General features: G+C 38.7%; 1 protein-coding gene across 2 annotated transcripts in view; it reads right to left on the bottom strand.

The window, feature by feature from the left end:
• The window catches only part of ADAM9 (ADAM metallopeptidase domain 9), a 101,101-nt gene extending 85,916 nt beyond the window's left edge, over nucleotides 1–15,185 (bottom strand). Inside the window, exons 1-3 of one of the 2 annotated variants that reach the window (XM_082444151.1) lie at nucleotides 14,854–15,185; nucleotides 4,823–4,920; nucleotides 2,199–2,257 (exon numbers count right to left, since the gene is read on the bottom strand). In XM_082444151.1, coding sequence (XP_082300277.1) covers nucleotides 2,199–2,257; nucleotides 4,823–4,920; nucleotides 14,854–14,950 — 254 coding nt within the window. In that variant the 5' untranslated portion in view covers nucleotides 14,951–15,185. The remainder of the gene's footprint in view (nucleotides 1–2,198; nucleotides 2,258–4,822; nucleotides 4,921–14,853) is intronic. The other variant, XM_082444152.1, reaches the window with a different exon arrangement.
• Nucleotides 15,186–15,279: the final 94 nt, after the last annotated feature.

Here is a 15,279-nt window from a genome sequence, read left to right as displayed (position 1 = left end):
TGCTGGGAAAAATGGACAGCTACATGTAAAAAATGAAATTAGAGCACTTCCTAACACCATACACAAAAAATAAACTCAAAATGGATTAAAGACCTAAATGTAAGGCCAGACACTATAAAACCCTTAGAGGAAAACATAGGGAGAACACTCTATGACATAAATCACAGCAAGATCCTTTTTGACCCACCTTCTAGAGAAATGGAAATAAAAACAAAAATAAACAAATGGGACCTAACGAAACTTAAAAGCTTTTGCACAGCAAAGGAAACCATAAACAAGACGAAAAGACAACCCTCAGAATTGAAGAAAATATTTGCAAATGAAGCAACTGACAAAGGATTAATCTCCAAAATTTACAAGCAGCACATGCAGCTCAATATCAAAAAAACAAATAACCCAATCCAAAAATGGGCAGAAGACCTAAATAGACATTTCTCCAAAGAAGATATACAGATTGCCAACAAATACATGAAAGGATGCTCAACATCACTAATCATTAGAGAAATGCAAGTCAAAACTACAATGAGGTATCATCTCACACCGGTCAGAATGGCCATCATCAAAAAATCTACAAACAATAAGTGCTGGAGAGGGTGTGGAGAAAAGGGAACCCTCTTGCACTGTTAGTGGGAATGTAAATTGATAGAGCCACTATCGAGAACAGTATGGAGGTTCCTTAAAAAAAACTAAAAATAGAACTACCATTCGACCCAGCAATCCCACTACTGGGCATATACCCTGAGAAATCCATAATTCAAAAAGAGTCATGTACCACAATGTTCATTGCAGCACTATTTACAATAGCCAGGACATGGAAGCAACGTAAGTGTCCATCAACAGATGAATGGATAAAGAAGATGTGGCACATATATACAATGGAATATTACTCAGCCATAAAAAGAAATGAAATTGAGTGATTTGTAGTGAGGTGGATGGACCTAGAGTCTATCATACAGAGTGAAGTTAAGTCAGAAAGCAAAAAACAAATACCGTATGCTAATACATATATATATGGAATCTAAAAAAAAAAAAAAAAATGGTTCTGATGAACCTAGGGGTAGGACAGGAATAAAGACACAGACGTAGAGAATGGACTTGAGGACACGGGGTGTGGGAAGGGAAAGCTGGGATGAAGTGTGAGAGTGGCATGGACTTTTATATATTACCAAATGTGAAACAGATAGCTAGTGGGAAGCAGCTGCATAGCACAGGGAGTTCAGCTTGGTGCTTTGTGACCACCTAGAGGAGTGGGATAAGGATGGTGGGAGGGACACATAAGAGGGAGGGGTTATGGGGATATATGTATACATATAGCTGATTCACTTTGTTATACAGCAGAAACTAACACAACATTGTAAAGCAATTATATTCCAACAAAGATGTTAAAAAAAAAAAAAGAAAAAGAAAAAAAAGCATAGGAATGCAGACCAGACATCGCACATGTATATACATCACTAGACTTACTGAGGTGGGATCAGGTGAAAATGACAAAATGAGAAGAGATTAAAAAGGGGGGTGAGGGACCACTGCTATGAACTGAATGTTTGTGTCCCCCTCCCAAAATCCTTATGTTGTAGCCCTAACCCACAGAGTGGCTGTATTTGGAGATGTGGCCACTAAGGAAGTTATGGTTAAATGAGGTCATAAGGCGGGCCCCTGAGCCAACAGGATTAGCGTCCTCACAAGAAGAGAAGCCAGAGAGCTCGCTCATCCATCTACCCACCTTCCTGTGCACACAGGCCAAGGAGAGGTCACGTGAGCACTGGCCAGAAGGTGGCCGTCTGCAACCCAAGAAGAGAGCCCTCACCAGACACTAACCCTGCTGGCACCTTGGTCTCGGACTTCCAGTCCTGTGAGAAAATAAATGTCTGTTGTTTACGTCTGTAGTACTTTGCTGTGGCAGCTCTAGCAGACTGATAAAACTACTAAAGACTTCTTTACCCCCTGCTCAGCTGTTTCTTGGGCCAATCATGATTTTAAAGTTTTCTTAAATACAACTTTCTCTTCTTTTAATTTAGATTTATTTTCCTTTGCTCTAGTGTCAATGGAAATGCAAAATAGTATGGCTTTTTCCATACTTCTACTCTTAATATTCTCAACTTTTTATCAATCTACTAAGCAATATCTAACTAGAAAAGATACCCATATAGCACTGAAAAAAAAATTACTGAAAAGCCAAAGTAAATTAAATTTCTTACTTATTCCTTTCCAAGTGAATAATATGCTCTTTTCCTTCAGCTTGAATGACATAAGACACCTAAATGCACAAAGGAGAAAAGAACAATAAAACACTATCTTCTAAATAACTTTTCAACAACAGAAATTCCATCCTGAATGAAAATAACTTGGTACTGACTAGAACTATTTTATGAAAGAACCTTAAATATACTCATGAATAACAAAAATATACTCTGATCGTCTCTACCTTCCTTTAATAAACTACTGTGGAAAACGACCTGCATGTTTACCTAAACTCTTCTTAAATTCATTTATAATTGAGCTATAACTTAAGGGATTATTTTTACTAAGTCCATCCCTGTATTACCTATAGTATAAAGTAGTTCTTCCTTTCGTTTTAAATGAAATGAACCTCTTAGTTTCAAAAGATATTCCCTCGTTCTGGTTAGACGAAATTAATAGACTTTTATGATTTTATATCTTCACATGGCTCAACACATTTCATCGCTTCTAAGCAGACTTTTTCCCCCTCACGTGAACATCTTTGAAATCCGGATACATCGTACAGAGGCAGAGCATTCTAACTGGTAGCACTCTGTTCCTTTCTTAATTAGTGGTACATTAAATAACAGTGTGATGAGACAACTTACAGTGACACATCCTCAGCTTGTGGGAGCCTCTTCTCTACCTCAAACGCTAAAATAACTTGCCCAGTGACTCACTGCTTCATTAGCAAGAAGCACTTAATGTGATCTCTAGAACCAGGGGATTCACCTTTGCCATAATTCTCATAAAAAAGACAGTCATGGAGGGACTCAACAAATAATAATAGTATCAGAAGTGTCCTCTTATTCTCCCTACTGTTTCTGGACTCTAAGTGAACGTTTTGCCAAGAAACAGCAGGATCTCCTTTCCTAGGGCACTTCAACATCTGACTTCTAGGGCCGAGACCGAGATCCAGGTCCTGGGGTTCTGCTTCCACATCCTGTGTAGGGACCTCAGGACTCTGCCATCTACCTCCTTCTCCACTGAGGCATCAAAAATACCAAGCTCCTTCCAACGCCACAGTTTTGGCGTGTGCCTTTCTATCCTTTCTGCTCTTGGACAAACGTAGGATGTAAAAACATCACTGTCATCTCCTCTGAGAAGAATTCTGAGGATCTGAGAATTGTTTTGTGATATTACATTCTTCCCCCAAACATTTGCCTGGGTTGCTCATTCCCTTGTTTCTGGTCTTTGCTCTGCTCCAGGGTTACCTTCTTAGTAAGGTCTTCCCGGGCTGTCCTATTAAAAAACACAAACCCTCCTACCCCCTCACCCTCACCCCCAATTCCAACATTCTCCACCCCCTCCCTGATTTAATTTTCCCCATAGCACTTCTTACCATCTTAAGTAATCTCTATTATTAATCTATATTGCTTATTTGTCTCCTCCTCTCCTCCCACGAGAATGGAAGCTCCACAGGGGCATGGAGTTTGTCTGTTTTGTTCACTGCCATATCCCCAGTGCTTAAACAGTGCTTCCACCTCTTCCCCAAATATTTATCAGGGTGCCCACAGGACATTTACTACAATCCCAAGTAGCTATGTGTGCAGTGTTGATAAAGGTCATCAGAGACACGATAAAGTGGAAAACGTCCCTGTGCTGCTAAGTGAAGAAAAGGGGAAAAATAACAATGAAAACACAAATTAATTCTACTCTAAAGGCAAAACAAAAATCAAAGAGTAGAATGTCCAGTTCAAAACAAAACAAGGAAAAATTATAAACTGTTCCACTGGAAGGAGATCTTAGAGTCATTTATTCCTTACTTATAAAGAAGTAAATGAAGACGAATGATCTACCCAATTCGTGGTAGCACCCAGAGGGAGGGCTAAAGCTAAAAGCTCCTGATGGTAACTCCAATGTTCTCTTCACTATGCCTAGTCCCTAAACAATGGACAAGCTGCCTTATCGTTAGAAATATATCGGCAATTCAGAGGTAATAAGCTAAACTCTCTATCCTTCATCACCTGTTACTGTTAAACTATAATAAAGTTAAATTATACTTCTATAAAGTTGAAGGGTTTGCAAAGTCAGTTGATATCCAAATATATTATTTCTGAGCTTTACAGTAAGAGAAAAATAGCATAAAAATTAATTTTTGTGCATTGGTTACCCTGTTGGCATATTATGTTTCTTCTGATATGGAGATAAAACTCACTTTTGAGCAAACATTCCCAGATATGAAATACATGCATATAACACACTACTATTCTCCAGTGTCAGTAAAGATACAGCATGTAGTACTCTACCTATCACACGCTGACAGAGAGGTGAATTCTTATTCGTATAACAAGACCACTGTAACCGTCACCAGTCAGGTAAGGGTCAGAAAACTATGTAAACAGCATCCTACCCTGGTCATAGAATTTTACTTAACTGACTATTTCATCCTCTTATGTTTCAAGTTGATTATTTTGTCTTTAAAAAAAAAAAAAGCTACTAAGGATCAGTATGTCACTTTACTAGAATAATGTCCAATGGACACCAGTGCCATAATCACTGGCTGACATTACTCACTGAACCAATCACTCCTGAAAATAACACCCTTGTCTTAAAAAAAGTGAAATTTAAATACATATATATTTCTCAAGAGATAACTTACCTGCTCTGAGTAGGGCCTAGGGGCTTCTCTTCTTTCTCTAGTTAATCTCCAAGGAGTTATTATTTCATAAGAAGAGAGATGGGAGGTCTGTTGAAAGCCTACAGAAAAGGGAATAACAAACATTATATAACAACTGAACCTGAAAAACTGCATGTCCTAAAATACAATGGAAATCAAAAGCTGAATGTTCAATTCATAGAAAAATCATCTGATGTTCCCACACTAAAATATATATAGCTTTATACAAAGTTTTATAGGAAAATAGCAATATACTAGATAAGTATGAGGGGGAAGAAATGTATTTCTTAAAAAAGGATGTCAGCCTTTATCCAAACAGTATATACACAGCAATCATTTTCAAACAATTTTTAGCTATAAACCCTAATCCCTTGTCTTAAAAGAAATCTTAAGGCATAAACACAAGGAAAAAACTGCTCCGGTCAGGAAATGGAGGGAAGGCATCTAGAACCTGGCACCGTTCACTCCTGTCTCTTTTCCCACCCTCACCCAACATGAATGACATCCCGAGATGGTACGGGGATACTTACGAAACAGTCAAAAGGACAATAAGAGGGAAAAGTTACTTTTAATGCCTGATGGATTAACTCTAATAAATACATACCTAACAATGTAGCAATTATCTCCAATGAAATTACTGCCACTAATCTGTCCTAAAAAGTTGAATAGATTAAATGTATTAAAAATGAAGTACTCAGAACCATCATGCAAGACTTCCTCCCAATTCCAATCCTGTACAGCTCACCACACAGTGGAGTCACGTCTGAGTGGGGCCTGGGTTCTAAACTCATCACTTGAGAGGGGAGAGGGGTAAACTAGGAGTGTGGGATTCACAGATACACACCACTATATGTAAAACAGATAAACAACAGGGACCTACTGAAAAGAACCTGAAAAAGAATGAATATATGTATATGCATAACTGAATCACTTTGCTGTACACCTGAAACTAACACAACATTGTAGATCAACTATAATCCAATAAAATTAAAAAAAAAAAACCAAGGACCTACTGTATAGCACAGGGAACTATATTCAATATCTTATAATAATCTATAATGGAAAATAATCTGAAAAATATATATATATATAAAAAACTGAATCACTTTGCTGTATACTTGAAACCAATACAATATTGTAAATCAACTATACTTCATTGAAAAAAAAAAAAAGTAAATCTACCTAAAAAAATTAAAATGAAAATACATAAGTAAATAAAACAATGAGCAGAAAGCCATTTTGGTTCATTGCATTGAAGCAGTCAAGCGGGATTTATGTATAAATACAAAGTTTTATTGTTAGGTTTCCATTTTGTATTTCTGAAATTATCAAAGATATTAAATAATCATATATTATTTAAAAAATAAGATAACTGGAAAAAAAGTAAAGTCATCACTTAAGCAAAATTTGGGTATAATTAAAATGGCCCATTCAAATCCCTTAGGAAGGCACACCCCATGTTGGCATCTGATACAGTCTCTCAATACAACCAACACATCTCTTCTTCTTCCAGCATAACTGCCTATGATGGCATGTCAGTTTGTTCAGAGAACTTGACGAAGTAGATGGTCACCATCTAAGGACCACGGATGAAAAATCTCTATCTCTATATATCTCCATATACCAAAACCATATTTGTTATGAGGAGGCTTGAGAATGGCATACACAAACAGAAACACTGAGGGAAGAACAGATTCACAGCTTCTACTCAGTGGGGATCAATTTAGGAAATAAATTCATTAAGTAGAATTTCTTGAACAAATAAATGTCATGAAAAGGAGGAAGAGGGGACCATTATAAATTAAAAGAGCCATATAACCAAATGCAATATCTGGACCTATCTGGATCCTAATTAAAAGAAATCAACAGAAAAAACAAAAAATTCTGAGACAACCAGGGAAATGTTAACACTGTATAGATATGTGATGATCTTGAGGAATTAGTATTAATTTTTTAAAGTGTAATAAGCATATTGTGGGTGATGTTTTCTTTAAAAGTCCTTATGTCATAGAGATTCATTCTGAATATTCAAGGGCAACATGACATGACATCCAGGATTCGCATCAAAATAATCCAGTGTGCGTTTGAGGGACGAGATACATATGAAACTATATTAAAACTGGGTAATGGGTACAGAGGAGTTCATTACTCTTCTCTCTACTGTTGTGTATGTTTAAAATTTTCGATAGTAAAATAATTATTTTTTAAGTAGTTATCTATCGGGAGTGGGATGAGAGGAGAGACTTTTCACTTTATAAGCTCTGTATTATTTACAGTGTCTATGAAACGTTACAATTACAACATATATCATATATATGAGACTATAAGATGTGTCATAAACAAACATGTAAGTATCATAAGTAAATGTACCAAACTTGTTTAAAGTGGCTACCACGATGGAATAGAACCAGACAGTAATGAGATAAGGACTCAGGCTTTATTTCCTGTACTCATGCATGTCCGTATTGTTTGAATTTGTTTTTATAATGAGTATTTTGAAACCCCAAATTACCATTGAAATTAAAAGGGGGAAAAAGGAGTGTTTCTTCAATTAAAAAAGAAAAGCACAAACTATTTAAAGTACTGATTATCTACTATCTCAACACCTCCTGTCTTCCCATCAGCCTCATTAACATCGCATCCAGACTATGATACCTTCTCACTCCCGCTCTCTCCTCTCCTTTGGATCCAAACTTATGTTCATTCACTCCTTAATTGCCTTATGCCTCTCAGATTTCTCAAATGCAGATTAAAATGAAGCATCTTCACCTAACCTTCCACAAGCTAACACTGTACATAAAAATGTCTATAACCTTGTCTAGTTTGGAATTTTTAAAGATACAATGTAAACAGGAAAATATAAATTATATCTCATTCAGTACAACATGTCATACTAACACTCTGCAAACTCTTTACCCGTCAACCCCTTAAATCTTAATAATTAGGCATAACATACCATCTAAATGGGGCTTCACGTCATTACATAAAAATACCAGAAATAGACTCCAATACTCACAAAAGCAACCAGGGGCTGGCTGATCTAAGGCATACTTATGACATACTATGATAAAATATCCTTCAGATATTTGGAGTTGCCAAATGGGAGCCGTGTCAAAAAAAATCCATGGCCTTGATAGAAGCAGGCTTCAAATCACTAAGTAGAAATATCCTTCATCCTAAATTAACTGAGGTACCGGACTATTTCCTCACCCAGAATAAACCTTTCAAGGACCTTCAGTTTTCTCAAATTCCTAAAAACACAAATTTCAATATTATCCTTAATATTTTTCTTTTAGATCATGGTAATTTGTTCAACTACTAAGACAGTCACTCTAGAAGTAACGGCAGGAACAGATGGCAGGAATAAATGCTTTCAGTGGGTTACAGAGAAGAAGCTCCGTACGATAAAAAAAAAGTCAATCATCCTGTGCATTTATATGCAACTTCCTATGATTCTATAATTATTTCAAAATAAAAGATTTCTTAAGTAAATCCTTACAGGCAGGGATAAAATGTTAATAGGCTCAGGCAACTGTTATACTAGAAGCTAAACAATATGCAACTAAACTGAAATCTTTTCATCACAACTCAGAAGCAAACATCACAGAGAAAAAGAAATGCCTCAGAAAAGACAACTACAAATGAGCAGGCACATATTTAAAGAGCTCTCATTTTGAAACATGTTAAGTGACTTTATAAGGTCACATAGCTAGTTTCAGGCCAGGACTGAAGCTATGGATCTTTTACCAAGATTGTTAGAGAAGAATGAAAGTCCAATAAAGGAATATAAGACACATTCTATCCTTTCTTCCATTTTAATGCACAATTCTTGTTTTGAAAAAAAAATAAAAACTAATCATTTATTTTTTAAAGGCTTTCAAAATTATACCACCCCAAAATAACTTCTATTTACATATAAGAGCTGTTATTCTGATACTGACTTCTTGGTTTTAAAATCCAAGGATCCACTTTCTGAACGCCATAGGAGTTCCAAAACATCATAAGAAATGCACATATTTTGCTTATGTCATTGAGAAACAATATACACTGGTTGTATGAAACGCCTTCTTCCTGTATTTTTTCAACATTCCTTCATCCCTAGTCCTGGCTTATTTTTATTCTTTTTCCCGTTCATACCTTGCATAGATTTTCCCCAAATTCCTTTTATTTTTTGTTTTTAATTCCAAATAGTAGCACTTTCTCATGGGAATCTAAAGATCAAGTTTCCCATGTCACTATAAAGGACGTGCATCAACATTATTTGTACTATAAAGCTTCAGCCTCAGCACTATTGACATTTGAGGCCAGAAAATTCTTTGCTGTGGGTGTTTTTCTGTGCAATGTAGGATAGTTAGGATCATCCCTGACCTCTACCCACCACTGGCCAGAGGCACCACCAGTGTGACAACTAAAAATATCTTCCAGATGCCTTCTGGGGGCAAAATCACCCCCCCGAAAACCACTGGTATAGAGTTCACAATGAAAACTAAAATCTTAATACAATCAGCTCCATGGAAAATACAAACTATTTTATCAGAACTTGACAGAATTTGATGCACACCGTCAAAAGTCACATTACTAGAAAACATGGGCCGGAGATAACAGTTAAGAGTTGAGGGCTTCCCTGGTGGTGCAGTGGTTAAGAATCCGCCTGCCAATGCAGGAGACAGGGGTTCCAGCCCTGGTCCGGGAAGATCCCACATGCCACAGAGCAGCTAAGCCCATGCGCCACAACTTCTGAGCCTGAGCTCTAGAGCCTGCGAGCCACAACTACCAAGCCCACGCACCACAACTACTGAAGCCCGCGTGCGTAGAGCCTGTGCTCCGCAACCAGAGAAGCCACCGCAATGAGAACGCCGCGCACAGTAATGAAGAGTAGCTCACACTCCCCACAACTAGAGAAAGCCCGCGCACAGCAACGAAGACCCAACACAGCCAAAAATAAATAAATAAAATAATAAATAAATTTATTAAAAAATAAGTAAGAGTTGAAACATGAAACTTAAAGTGTCTTAAACTTAGTAAAAGAAAGAAAAAGGTGTCAGTTGCCCTTCTTTCTTCCTTTAACTCCTTAGATATTTTTACATACTGTGTTTTGGAGGAAGTCTAAATACATGTTTTGTAATAGCATCTGAGAAACTGAGTCCCCCTAAAAATGAGTCCCCTTACTGAGTTTATGGTTAATCTCTCTATTCAAAACTTTATCCCCTTTCTTGCCCCCTCTGACCTCAATCCTGAGCTAACTGAACACTAATCAACCAGAGTCAGATGACAAAGATTGCTGTTGTTGATAACATCATTATGTGCCTAAAACTGCTGTTGTAGATACTACTATCATTCACGTACAAACTCAGGTTGCTTCTCCAGGGCAAGATGCCCTCATAGGCCCCCAGCCATGGATCACCTGGCCAGAGAATGCAAACCAGAGGCATTCTGACTCCCAAAACCAGGATTAAGAAATGTCAGAAGATGATGATTAATCCCAGCATCTTTGTTCTTCCCCTTTAAAAAAAAAAAAAAAAAACACACACTTCACTCAAAAAGCCAAGCTGGAGTGGATCTGAGACTTGTCTTCCACTCCCTTGCTTGGCGCCCTGCAACATACCCTTACTTTGCTGCAAACACCCGCTGTCAGAGTTTGGCTTTCTGTGCCCTGGACACAGAAGCCCTTCCTCAGTTACAAATGTAGACGGATATCAGTTAAAAGAATTCTACCTAATTGCAAAGCAAACAAATGTAAACCCTCAGCCAAGGGCTTTTCTCCTTTCCTTCCCGCCTACTGTGTAAACAAAGAGCCACCCTTAAGTACTTTCACTATAGAAAATAAACCTGGGTTTCACATACAAGATGAAGAAGATAATTCTGTTGTCTGAGTTATTTCTTGAAGAGAAATTGCAATTAGATCCATAAATTGCTGTTATTTTGAGCCATATATTTCCATTCCATTCACAAGGTCAGTGCCAAGTAAACATATATTATATATTAATAGCTATCTTCAAACATAATTATAATTTCCACTGTTACGTCCTACATTCTGACATTTTTTCCGTTACAATTTTTTTTTACATTTAAAAAGAAACAGGGCTTTTGCTACTGTTTGTTTGTAAGTGGCCCTCTGGGAAAAACACTCACCATTTATAAGATTTAATGCCCTAAAGAATTTTAATTCCTCTACCAAGGAATTTAAGTTTCTTGAAACAAAGGACGGTACCTTACTCATCCCCTATTTCCTGCACTGGTACAGTAGATATTCAACAAATGTATTGAGTAAATGACCTCTTTTGATCTTTACAGTTATACATACATAGATCTCATAATTGCAAATTATCATGTACAACCTAAAATAAGCTTTATTTTTTATGATTAGCATCTTTCGTATCAATTTTCCACAAATCCTCACGGCCCACACATTTGTCATGTTAATGCAATGTCACATTTCACTGTATTACTCTGCCATTGACTGCTTACCCTCCCCTCTGAAGCAGCCAATGTGTCAATAGATGGGGAACAGGCTCTCCCAGGCTCTACTTGTATGAGAGTTCTTAGGGGCTACTAAAGGAAGGGGTAGGGGGCACCTTCCAAAAAATGAGTTAAGCCATAAAAAAATCTCATTAAAAGGAAAATGTGTCAAAGGGAAAGAAGCATTTCCCATGTATGGGAATGGGTTTTGTCCTACAGTATGACAAATGTTTGGCGGTGACATCATTTTTACTTATTATAAGCTGAAATACTCTAATTCTTACGTTAAAATCAACATAAACCGATACGAAAACAACTGCATATTTAAAAACTGACCAAAGTATTTATAAGTGAACTTCTCAGGTTCCCTAACTCATTCTTAAAGGGCGTGATTCAAGCAGTACCCGACACATGATCACTTTGGGGAAAACGATTTGACTGAAATAACACTTTCACAAAATGAAAAATAAACTACAAATAACATATGAACAAGACTATACAATTCAAAGTGCAATTCAACTTTAATTCGGTCCATGTTGGCCCCATTCAAAGGCAGGGTGGTTGGGAGGTTAGTTACTGAGATACCTAGAGGACCAGATTTACTTATGTGGCAGTCCCATAGTTCTGACACAAAGGTGGCATAACTCCAAGACTCTGCTATATACTAGGCATCAAAGAAAAAAAAGAAATATCATGAGGCTATCTATGTCATATATTTGAGCTTGTGGCTATTCCAAGAAAATGCTTCCAGTTACTTAAAGCTTGCATCTTTGGGGGGATTCTACCATAAAATAGGATTAAAAAATATATATATATATACACACACACACACATATAAAGTCAACTTTGGTAAGGTAAAAATTATTTATTTATTTATTTAAATTTGGCCTCGCCACTCAGCTTACAGGATCTTAGTTCCCCCACCAGGGATCGAACCTGCACCCCCGGCAGTGAAAGCATGGAGTCCTAACCACTAGACCGCCAAGGAATTCCCGGTAAGGTAAAATTTAAAGTGTGTTTGGAAAACTGTCTTGGAACCCAGCAACTTGTTCTGTGCATATTTTAATTATAAATGTTTTAGTTTTTTACATAAAAGTCTGAAACTCAAATTATCTTTATATTTATATAGGAGACTACATTCTCCTATTCAGAACAAACATACCAAATTCAAATAATTCACAGGCACCTAAAAACAAAATTAGTACAGACCTAAGTTCTTACCATGTAGTTCATCTTATAGTGATTCACCATGAGTAAGCCTTAAATCTCATTTCTTCTAGAATTCTAGTCTTGGAAAAAAAAAAAATTCTAGGTCTGCACATCATAATCACTATCTTAAAAGAAATCAGATGAGGTTTCATACCTGCCTGATTCCCTTTGTTACTGTTCACAGTGATACAAAGGTACCTTTGTCATCCCCAGTTTAAAAAAATATATAGTTTACTGTGTCAGCTTTTGAGAATTTACACTGCATTTCCTCATCGACACAATGTTATAAATGGTAAAAAAAAAAAAAATCCTACAAAACCTATTTAACTCCTAATGTAACTGGATGTGTAGGTGGTACTTACTGAGTAAGCAAATTCCTCTTTCATTAGCAAAAAAGGTTTCAGTGCTGCTTTAAACATCCTGTATTGCAAAAATTCGGTCAGCTGATTTTGGAAGAACATTCCCGTAGGGAAACATGAGTTGACTCATTGCACACTAGTACAAAAACCTCTTAACTGCTCTCTCCCAGCCTCCAGTCCCTCCCTCCTATATTCTGTCCTCCACTGTGTAGCCAGTTATATTAATCGCAAATCTAGTTATGTCACATCCCTACTTAAAAACCATCCTGCCCAAAGAACTTCCTCCAGGGTAAAGTCCAAACCCCACAGCACATCACAAGAAGACTCTCCCCAGCTGGTACCAACCTACCTTGGTTCTTTCCGTGCCTCCCTTTCATGTAGACTGCCTGGTGACATTCTCATAATTCCCTAACTAGTCGTGTCCTCATACCTCTCCATACTCTTGCAAAAACCCTTCTGCTTAGAAAGAATTCCTACTCCTTTCCTTGAACATTCACCTATATAGATCAGTTCAAATATCACTTTCTCGATAAAACCTTCCCCTATATCCCTCAGATAGACCCAGCACATTTGGTCACCTCCTGCCCCTCCACAAGCATTAAGCTTGGTGTTTATAGGCGTTTGATAAACGCTGACTAAATTTTGAAAGCATACACATGCTTCAGTGAGGGACTGGCCATAAACTGTTAAAGCTGCTGTTAGAAAACATAAGGATATTCCATCCATCTATATGCGGGTATGCAATAAACAGACAGAATCATGGATTACTAAAACTCCAGATGTTTAACCTACTTCCCCTTAAATGTTGGTAAATGTTAACCATATAGAATACTACAGCAAAAAAAGTCTCAACCATAAAAGATTGGGTAGCTTCCCATTCAATAAAGTTTCAGCATTTAGAGCTTCAAAATTCCTGCAATGGGGCAAATTTACCTAATTGAAAAAGAATAAACCAAACATAAGAAAAAATTTAAATTTAGTCCTGCCCTGAAATCTTCACCTTTGAACAACTCTCAAGATAAAGATTTAGTAGAAACCCCCATTCTCCATCATACTCTATGGCTGATAAAGAAAACACAACCGTGCAAACAATAATTTAACACGAGCCAAAATAAAGAAAGAAGGTGTTTCCAGAAAGAAGCTAGTGTGTTGGCGATTTGTTTCCACTATGTTTGGGCATCTCCAATACAAATACGTTATATATTCAAGGTTAGTTTCACAAGTCAAAAGCGATTTCACATAAATGATCTAATTCTCACTATAATCCTGTGAGTTAAGCAGAGCAGGGATTATTTGTCCGTATTTTAGATATTACCAACCCAATAAAAAAGAAGATAAAAGACCGTTTGGCTATAGAAATGTAGCACTTCGTTTCCAAAAAAGTATTCTTACTACAACAACAAAATGGCCCAAGAAAAAAATAAGAACCCCCCCCCCCATTCCATCGCTAAATTTAGCTCTGTGTACCTAGTGGTGACTCCTTTAATAAAATGAACATCAAAATTTCAAATCATGATAACCTGGAGCAAAAGTTCCATCTCCCGGTCTGCTTCCCAGTGACATTGACTGTACAAGCAAGAGCAAGCTCCATTTCTCAAAGCACTTCTCAAAACCTCCGCTCGCACCCAGCCTCCAAGGCTCTCAGCCGAGTCCCCGAGGTCAGGGTCGCACCCAGAGTCGCCCCGAGAGGGTCTGGGGGCCCCAGCCTTGCGCGAGATGGGGGTGGGGCGCGCCGCAAAAGGCTCTGCCCAGCATGAGACCGAGGACGAGGAACCAGACCCGAGAACAGTGCCGAGAAGAATTTGGGGCGCCAGACCCCGAGCCTCGGGTCCGAGCACTGTCCACACACAGCTGAGCGGCTCCGCCTCCGACTCCGGGTTCAGTCCCCAGGCCAGGCCCCTCCACTCCCAGGCACCACGGGGTAACTCCGAGCATCCCAGCCCTAGGAAACCCGAATCCCAAAGGGTCCTGGGGGCGGACACCCACCTGACCGAGCCCCACCGAGGGCTGGGCTCACCAAGCCGAACAAGAGCAGCCACAGGAAGCAGAGGGTCCCAGAGGGCGAGCCCGCGCCCGATCCCATCTCGGCCGAGTCCGCAGGTTCCCCTCAACACTCGGTCGCCCCTGCCTCCACCCGCTCCACCATTTCCCAGCCCTGCCGGGGCCCCAGAGCTGGCAGCGATGCGCGCGCTCGGCACTGACGCAAGTCGGCTCTGGTCCGAGCTCGCTCCCGACGCGGCGCTGGCTACACTGACGTAGAGAGCGATCCGTCCCCGGCGGGAGAATGGACTTTCTTTCGGGCCCCTAAGACCCTCACTAGTCTGCTCCGCCCATCACTATCCGCCCCGCCTCCTCCCTCCAAGGCCCGCCTACTTCGGGGGTCGAGGGAGCCCATTGGAGGAAGCAATCGAG

Source organism: Balaenoptera physalus (assembly GCF_965194825.1).
Source record: "Balaenoptera physalus genome assembly, chromosome: 21".
NCBI lineage: Eukaryota > Metazoa > Chordata > Mammalia > Artiodactyla > Balaenopteridae > Balaenoptera > Balaenoptera physalus.
This window is presented reverse-complemented; position numbering and strand designations above follow the sequence as displayed.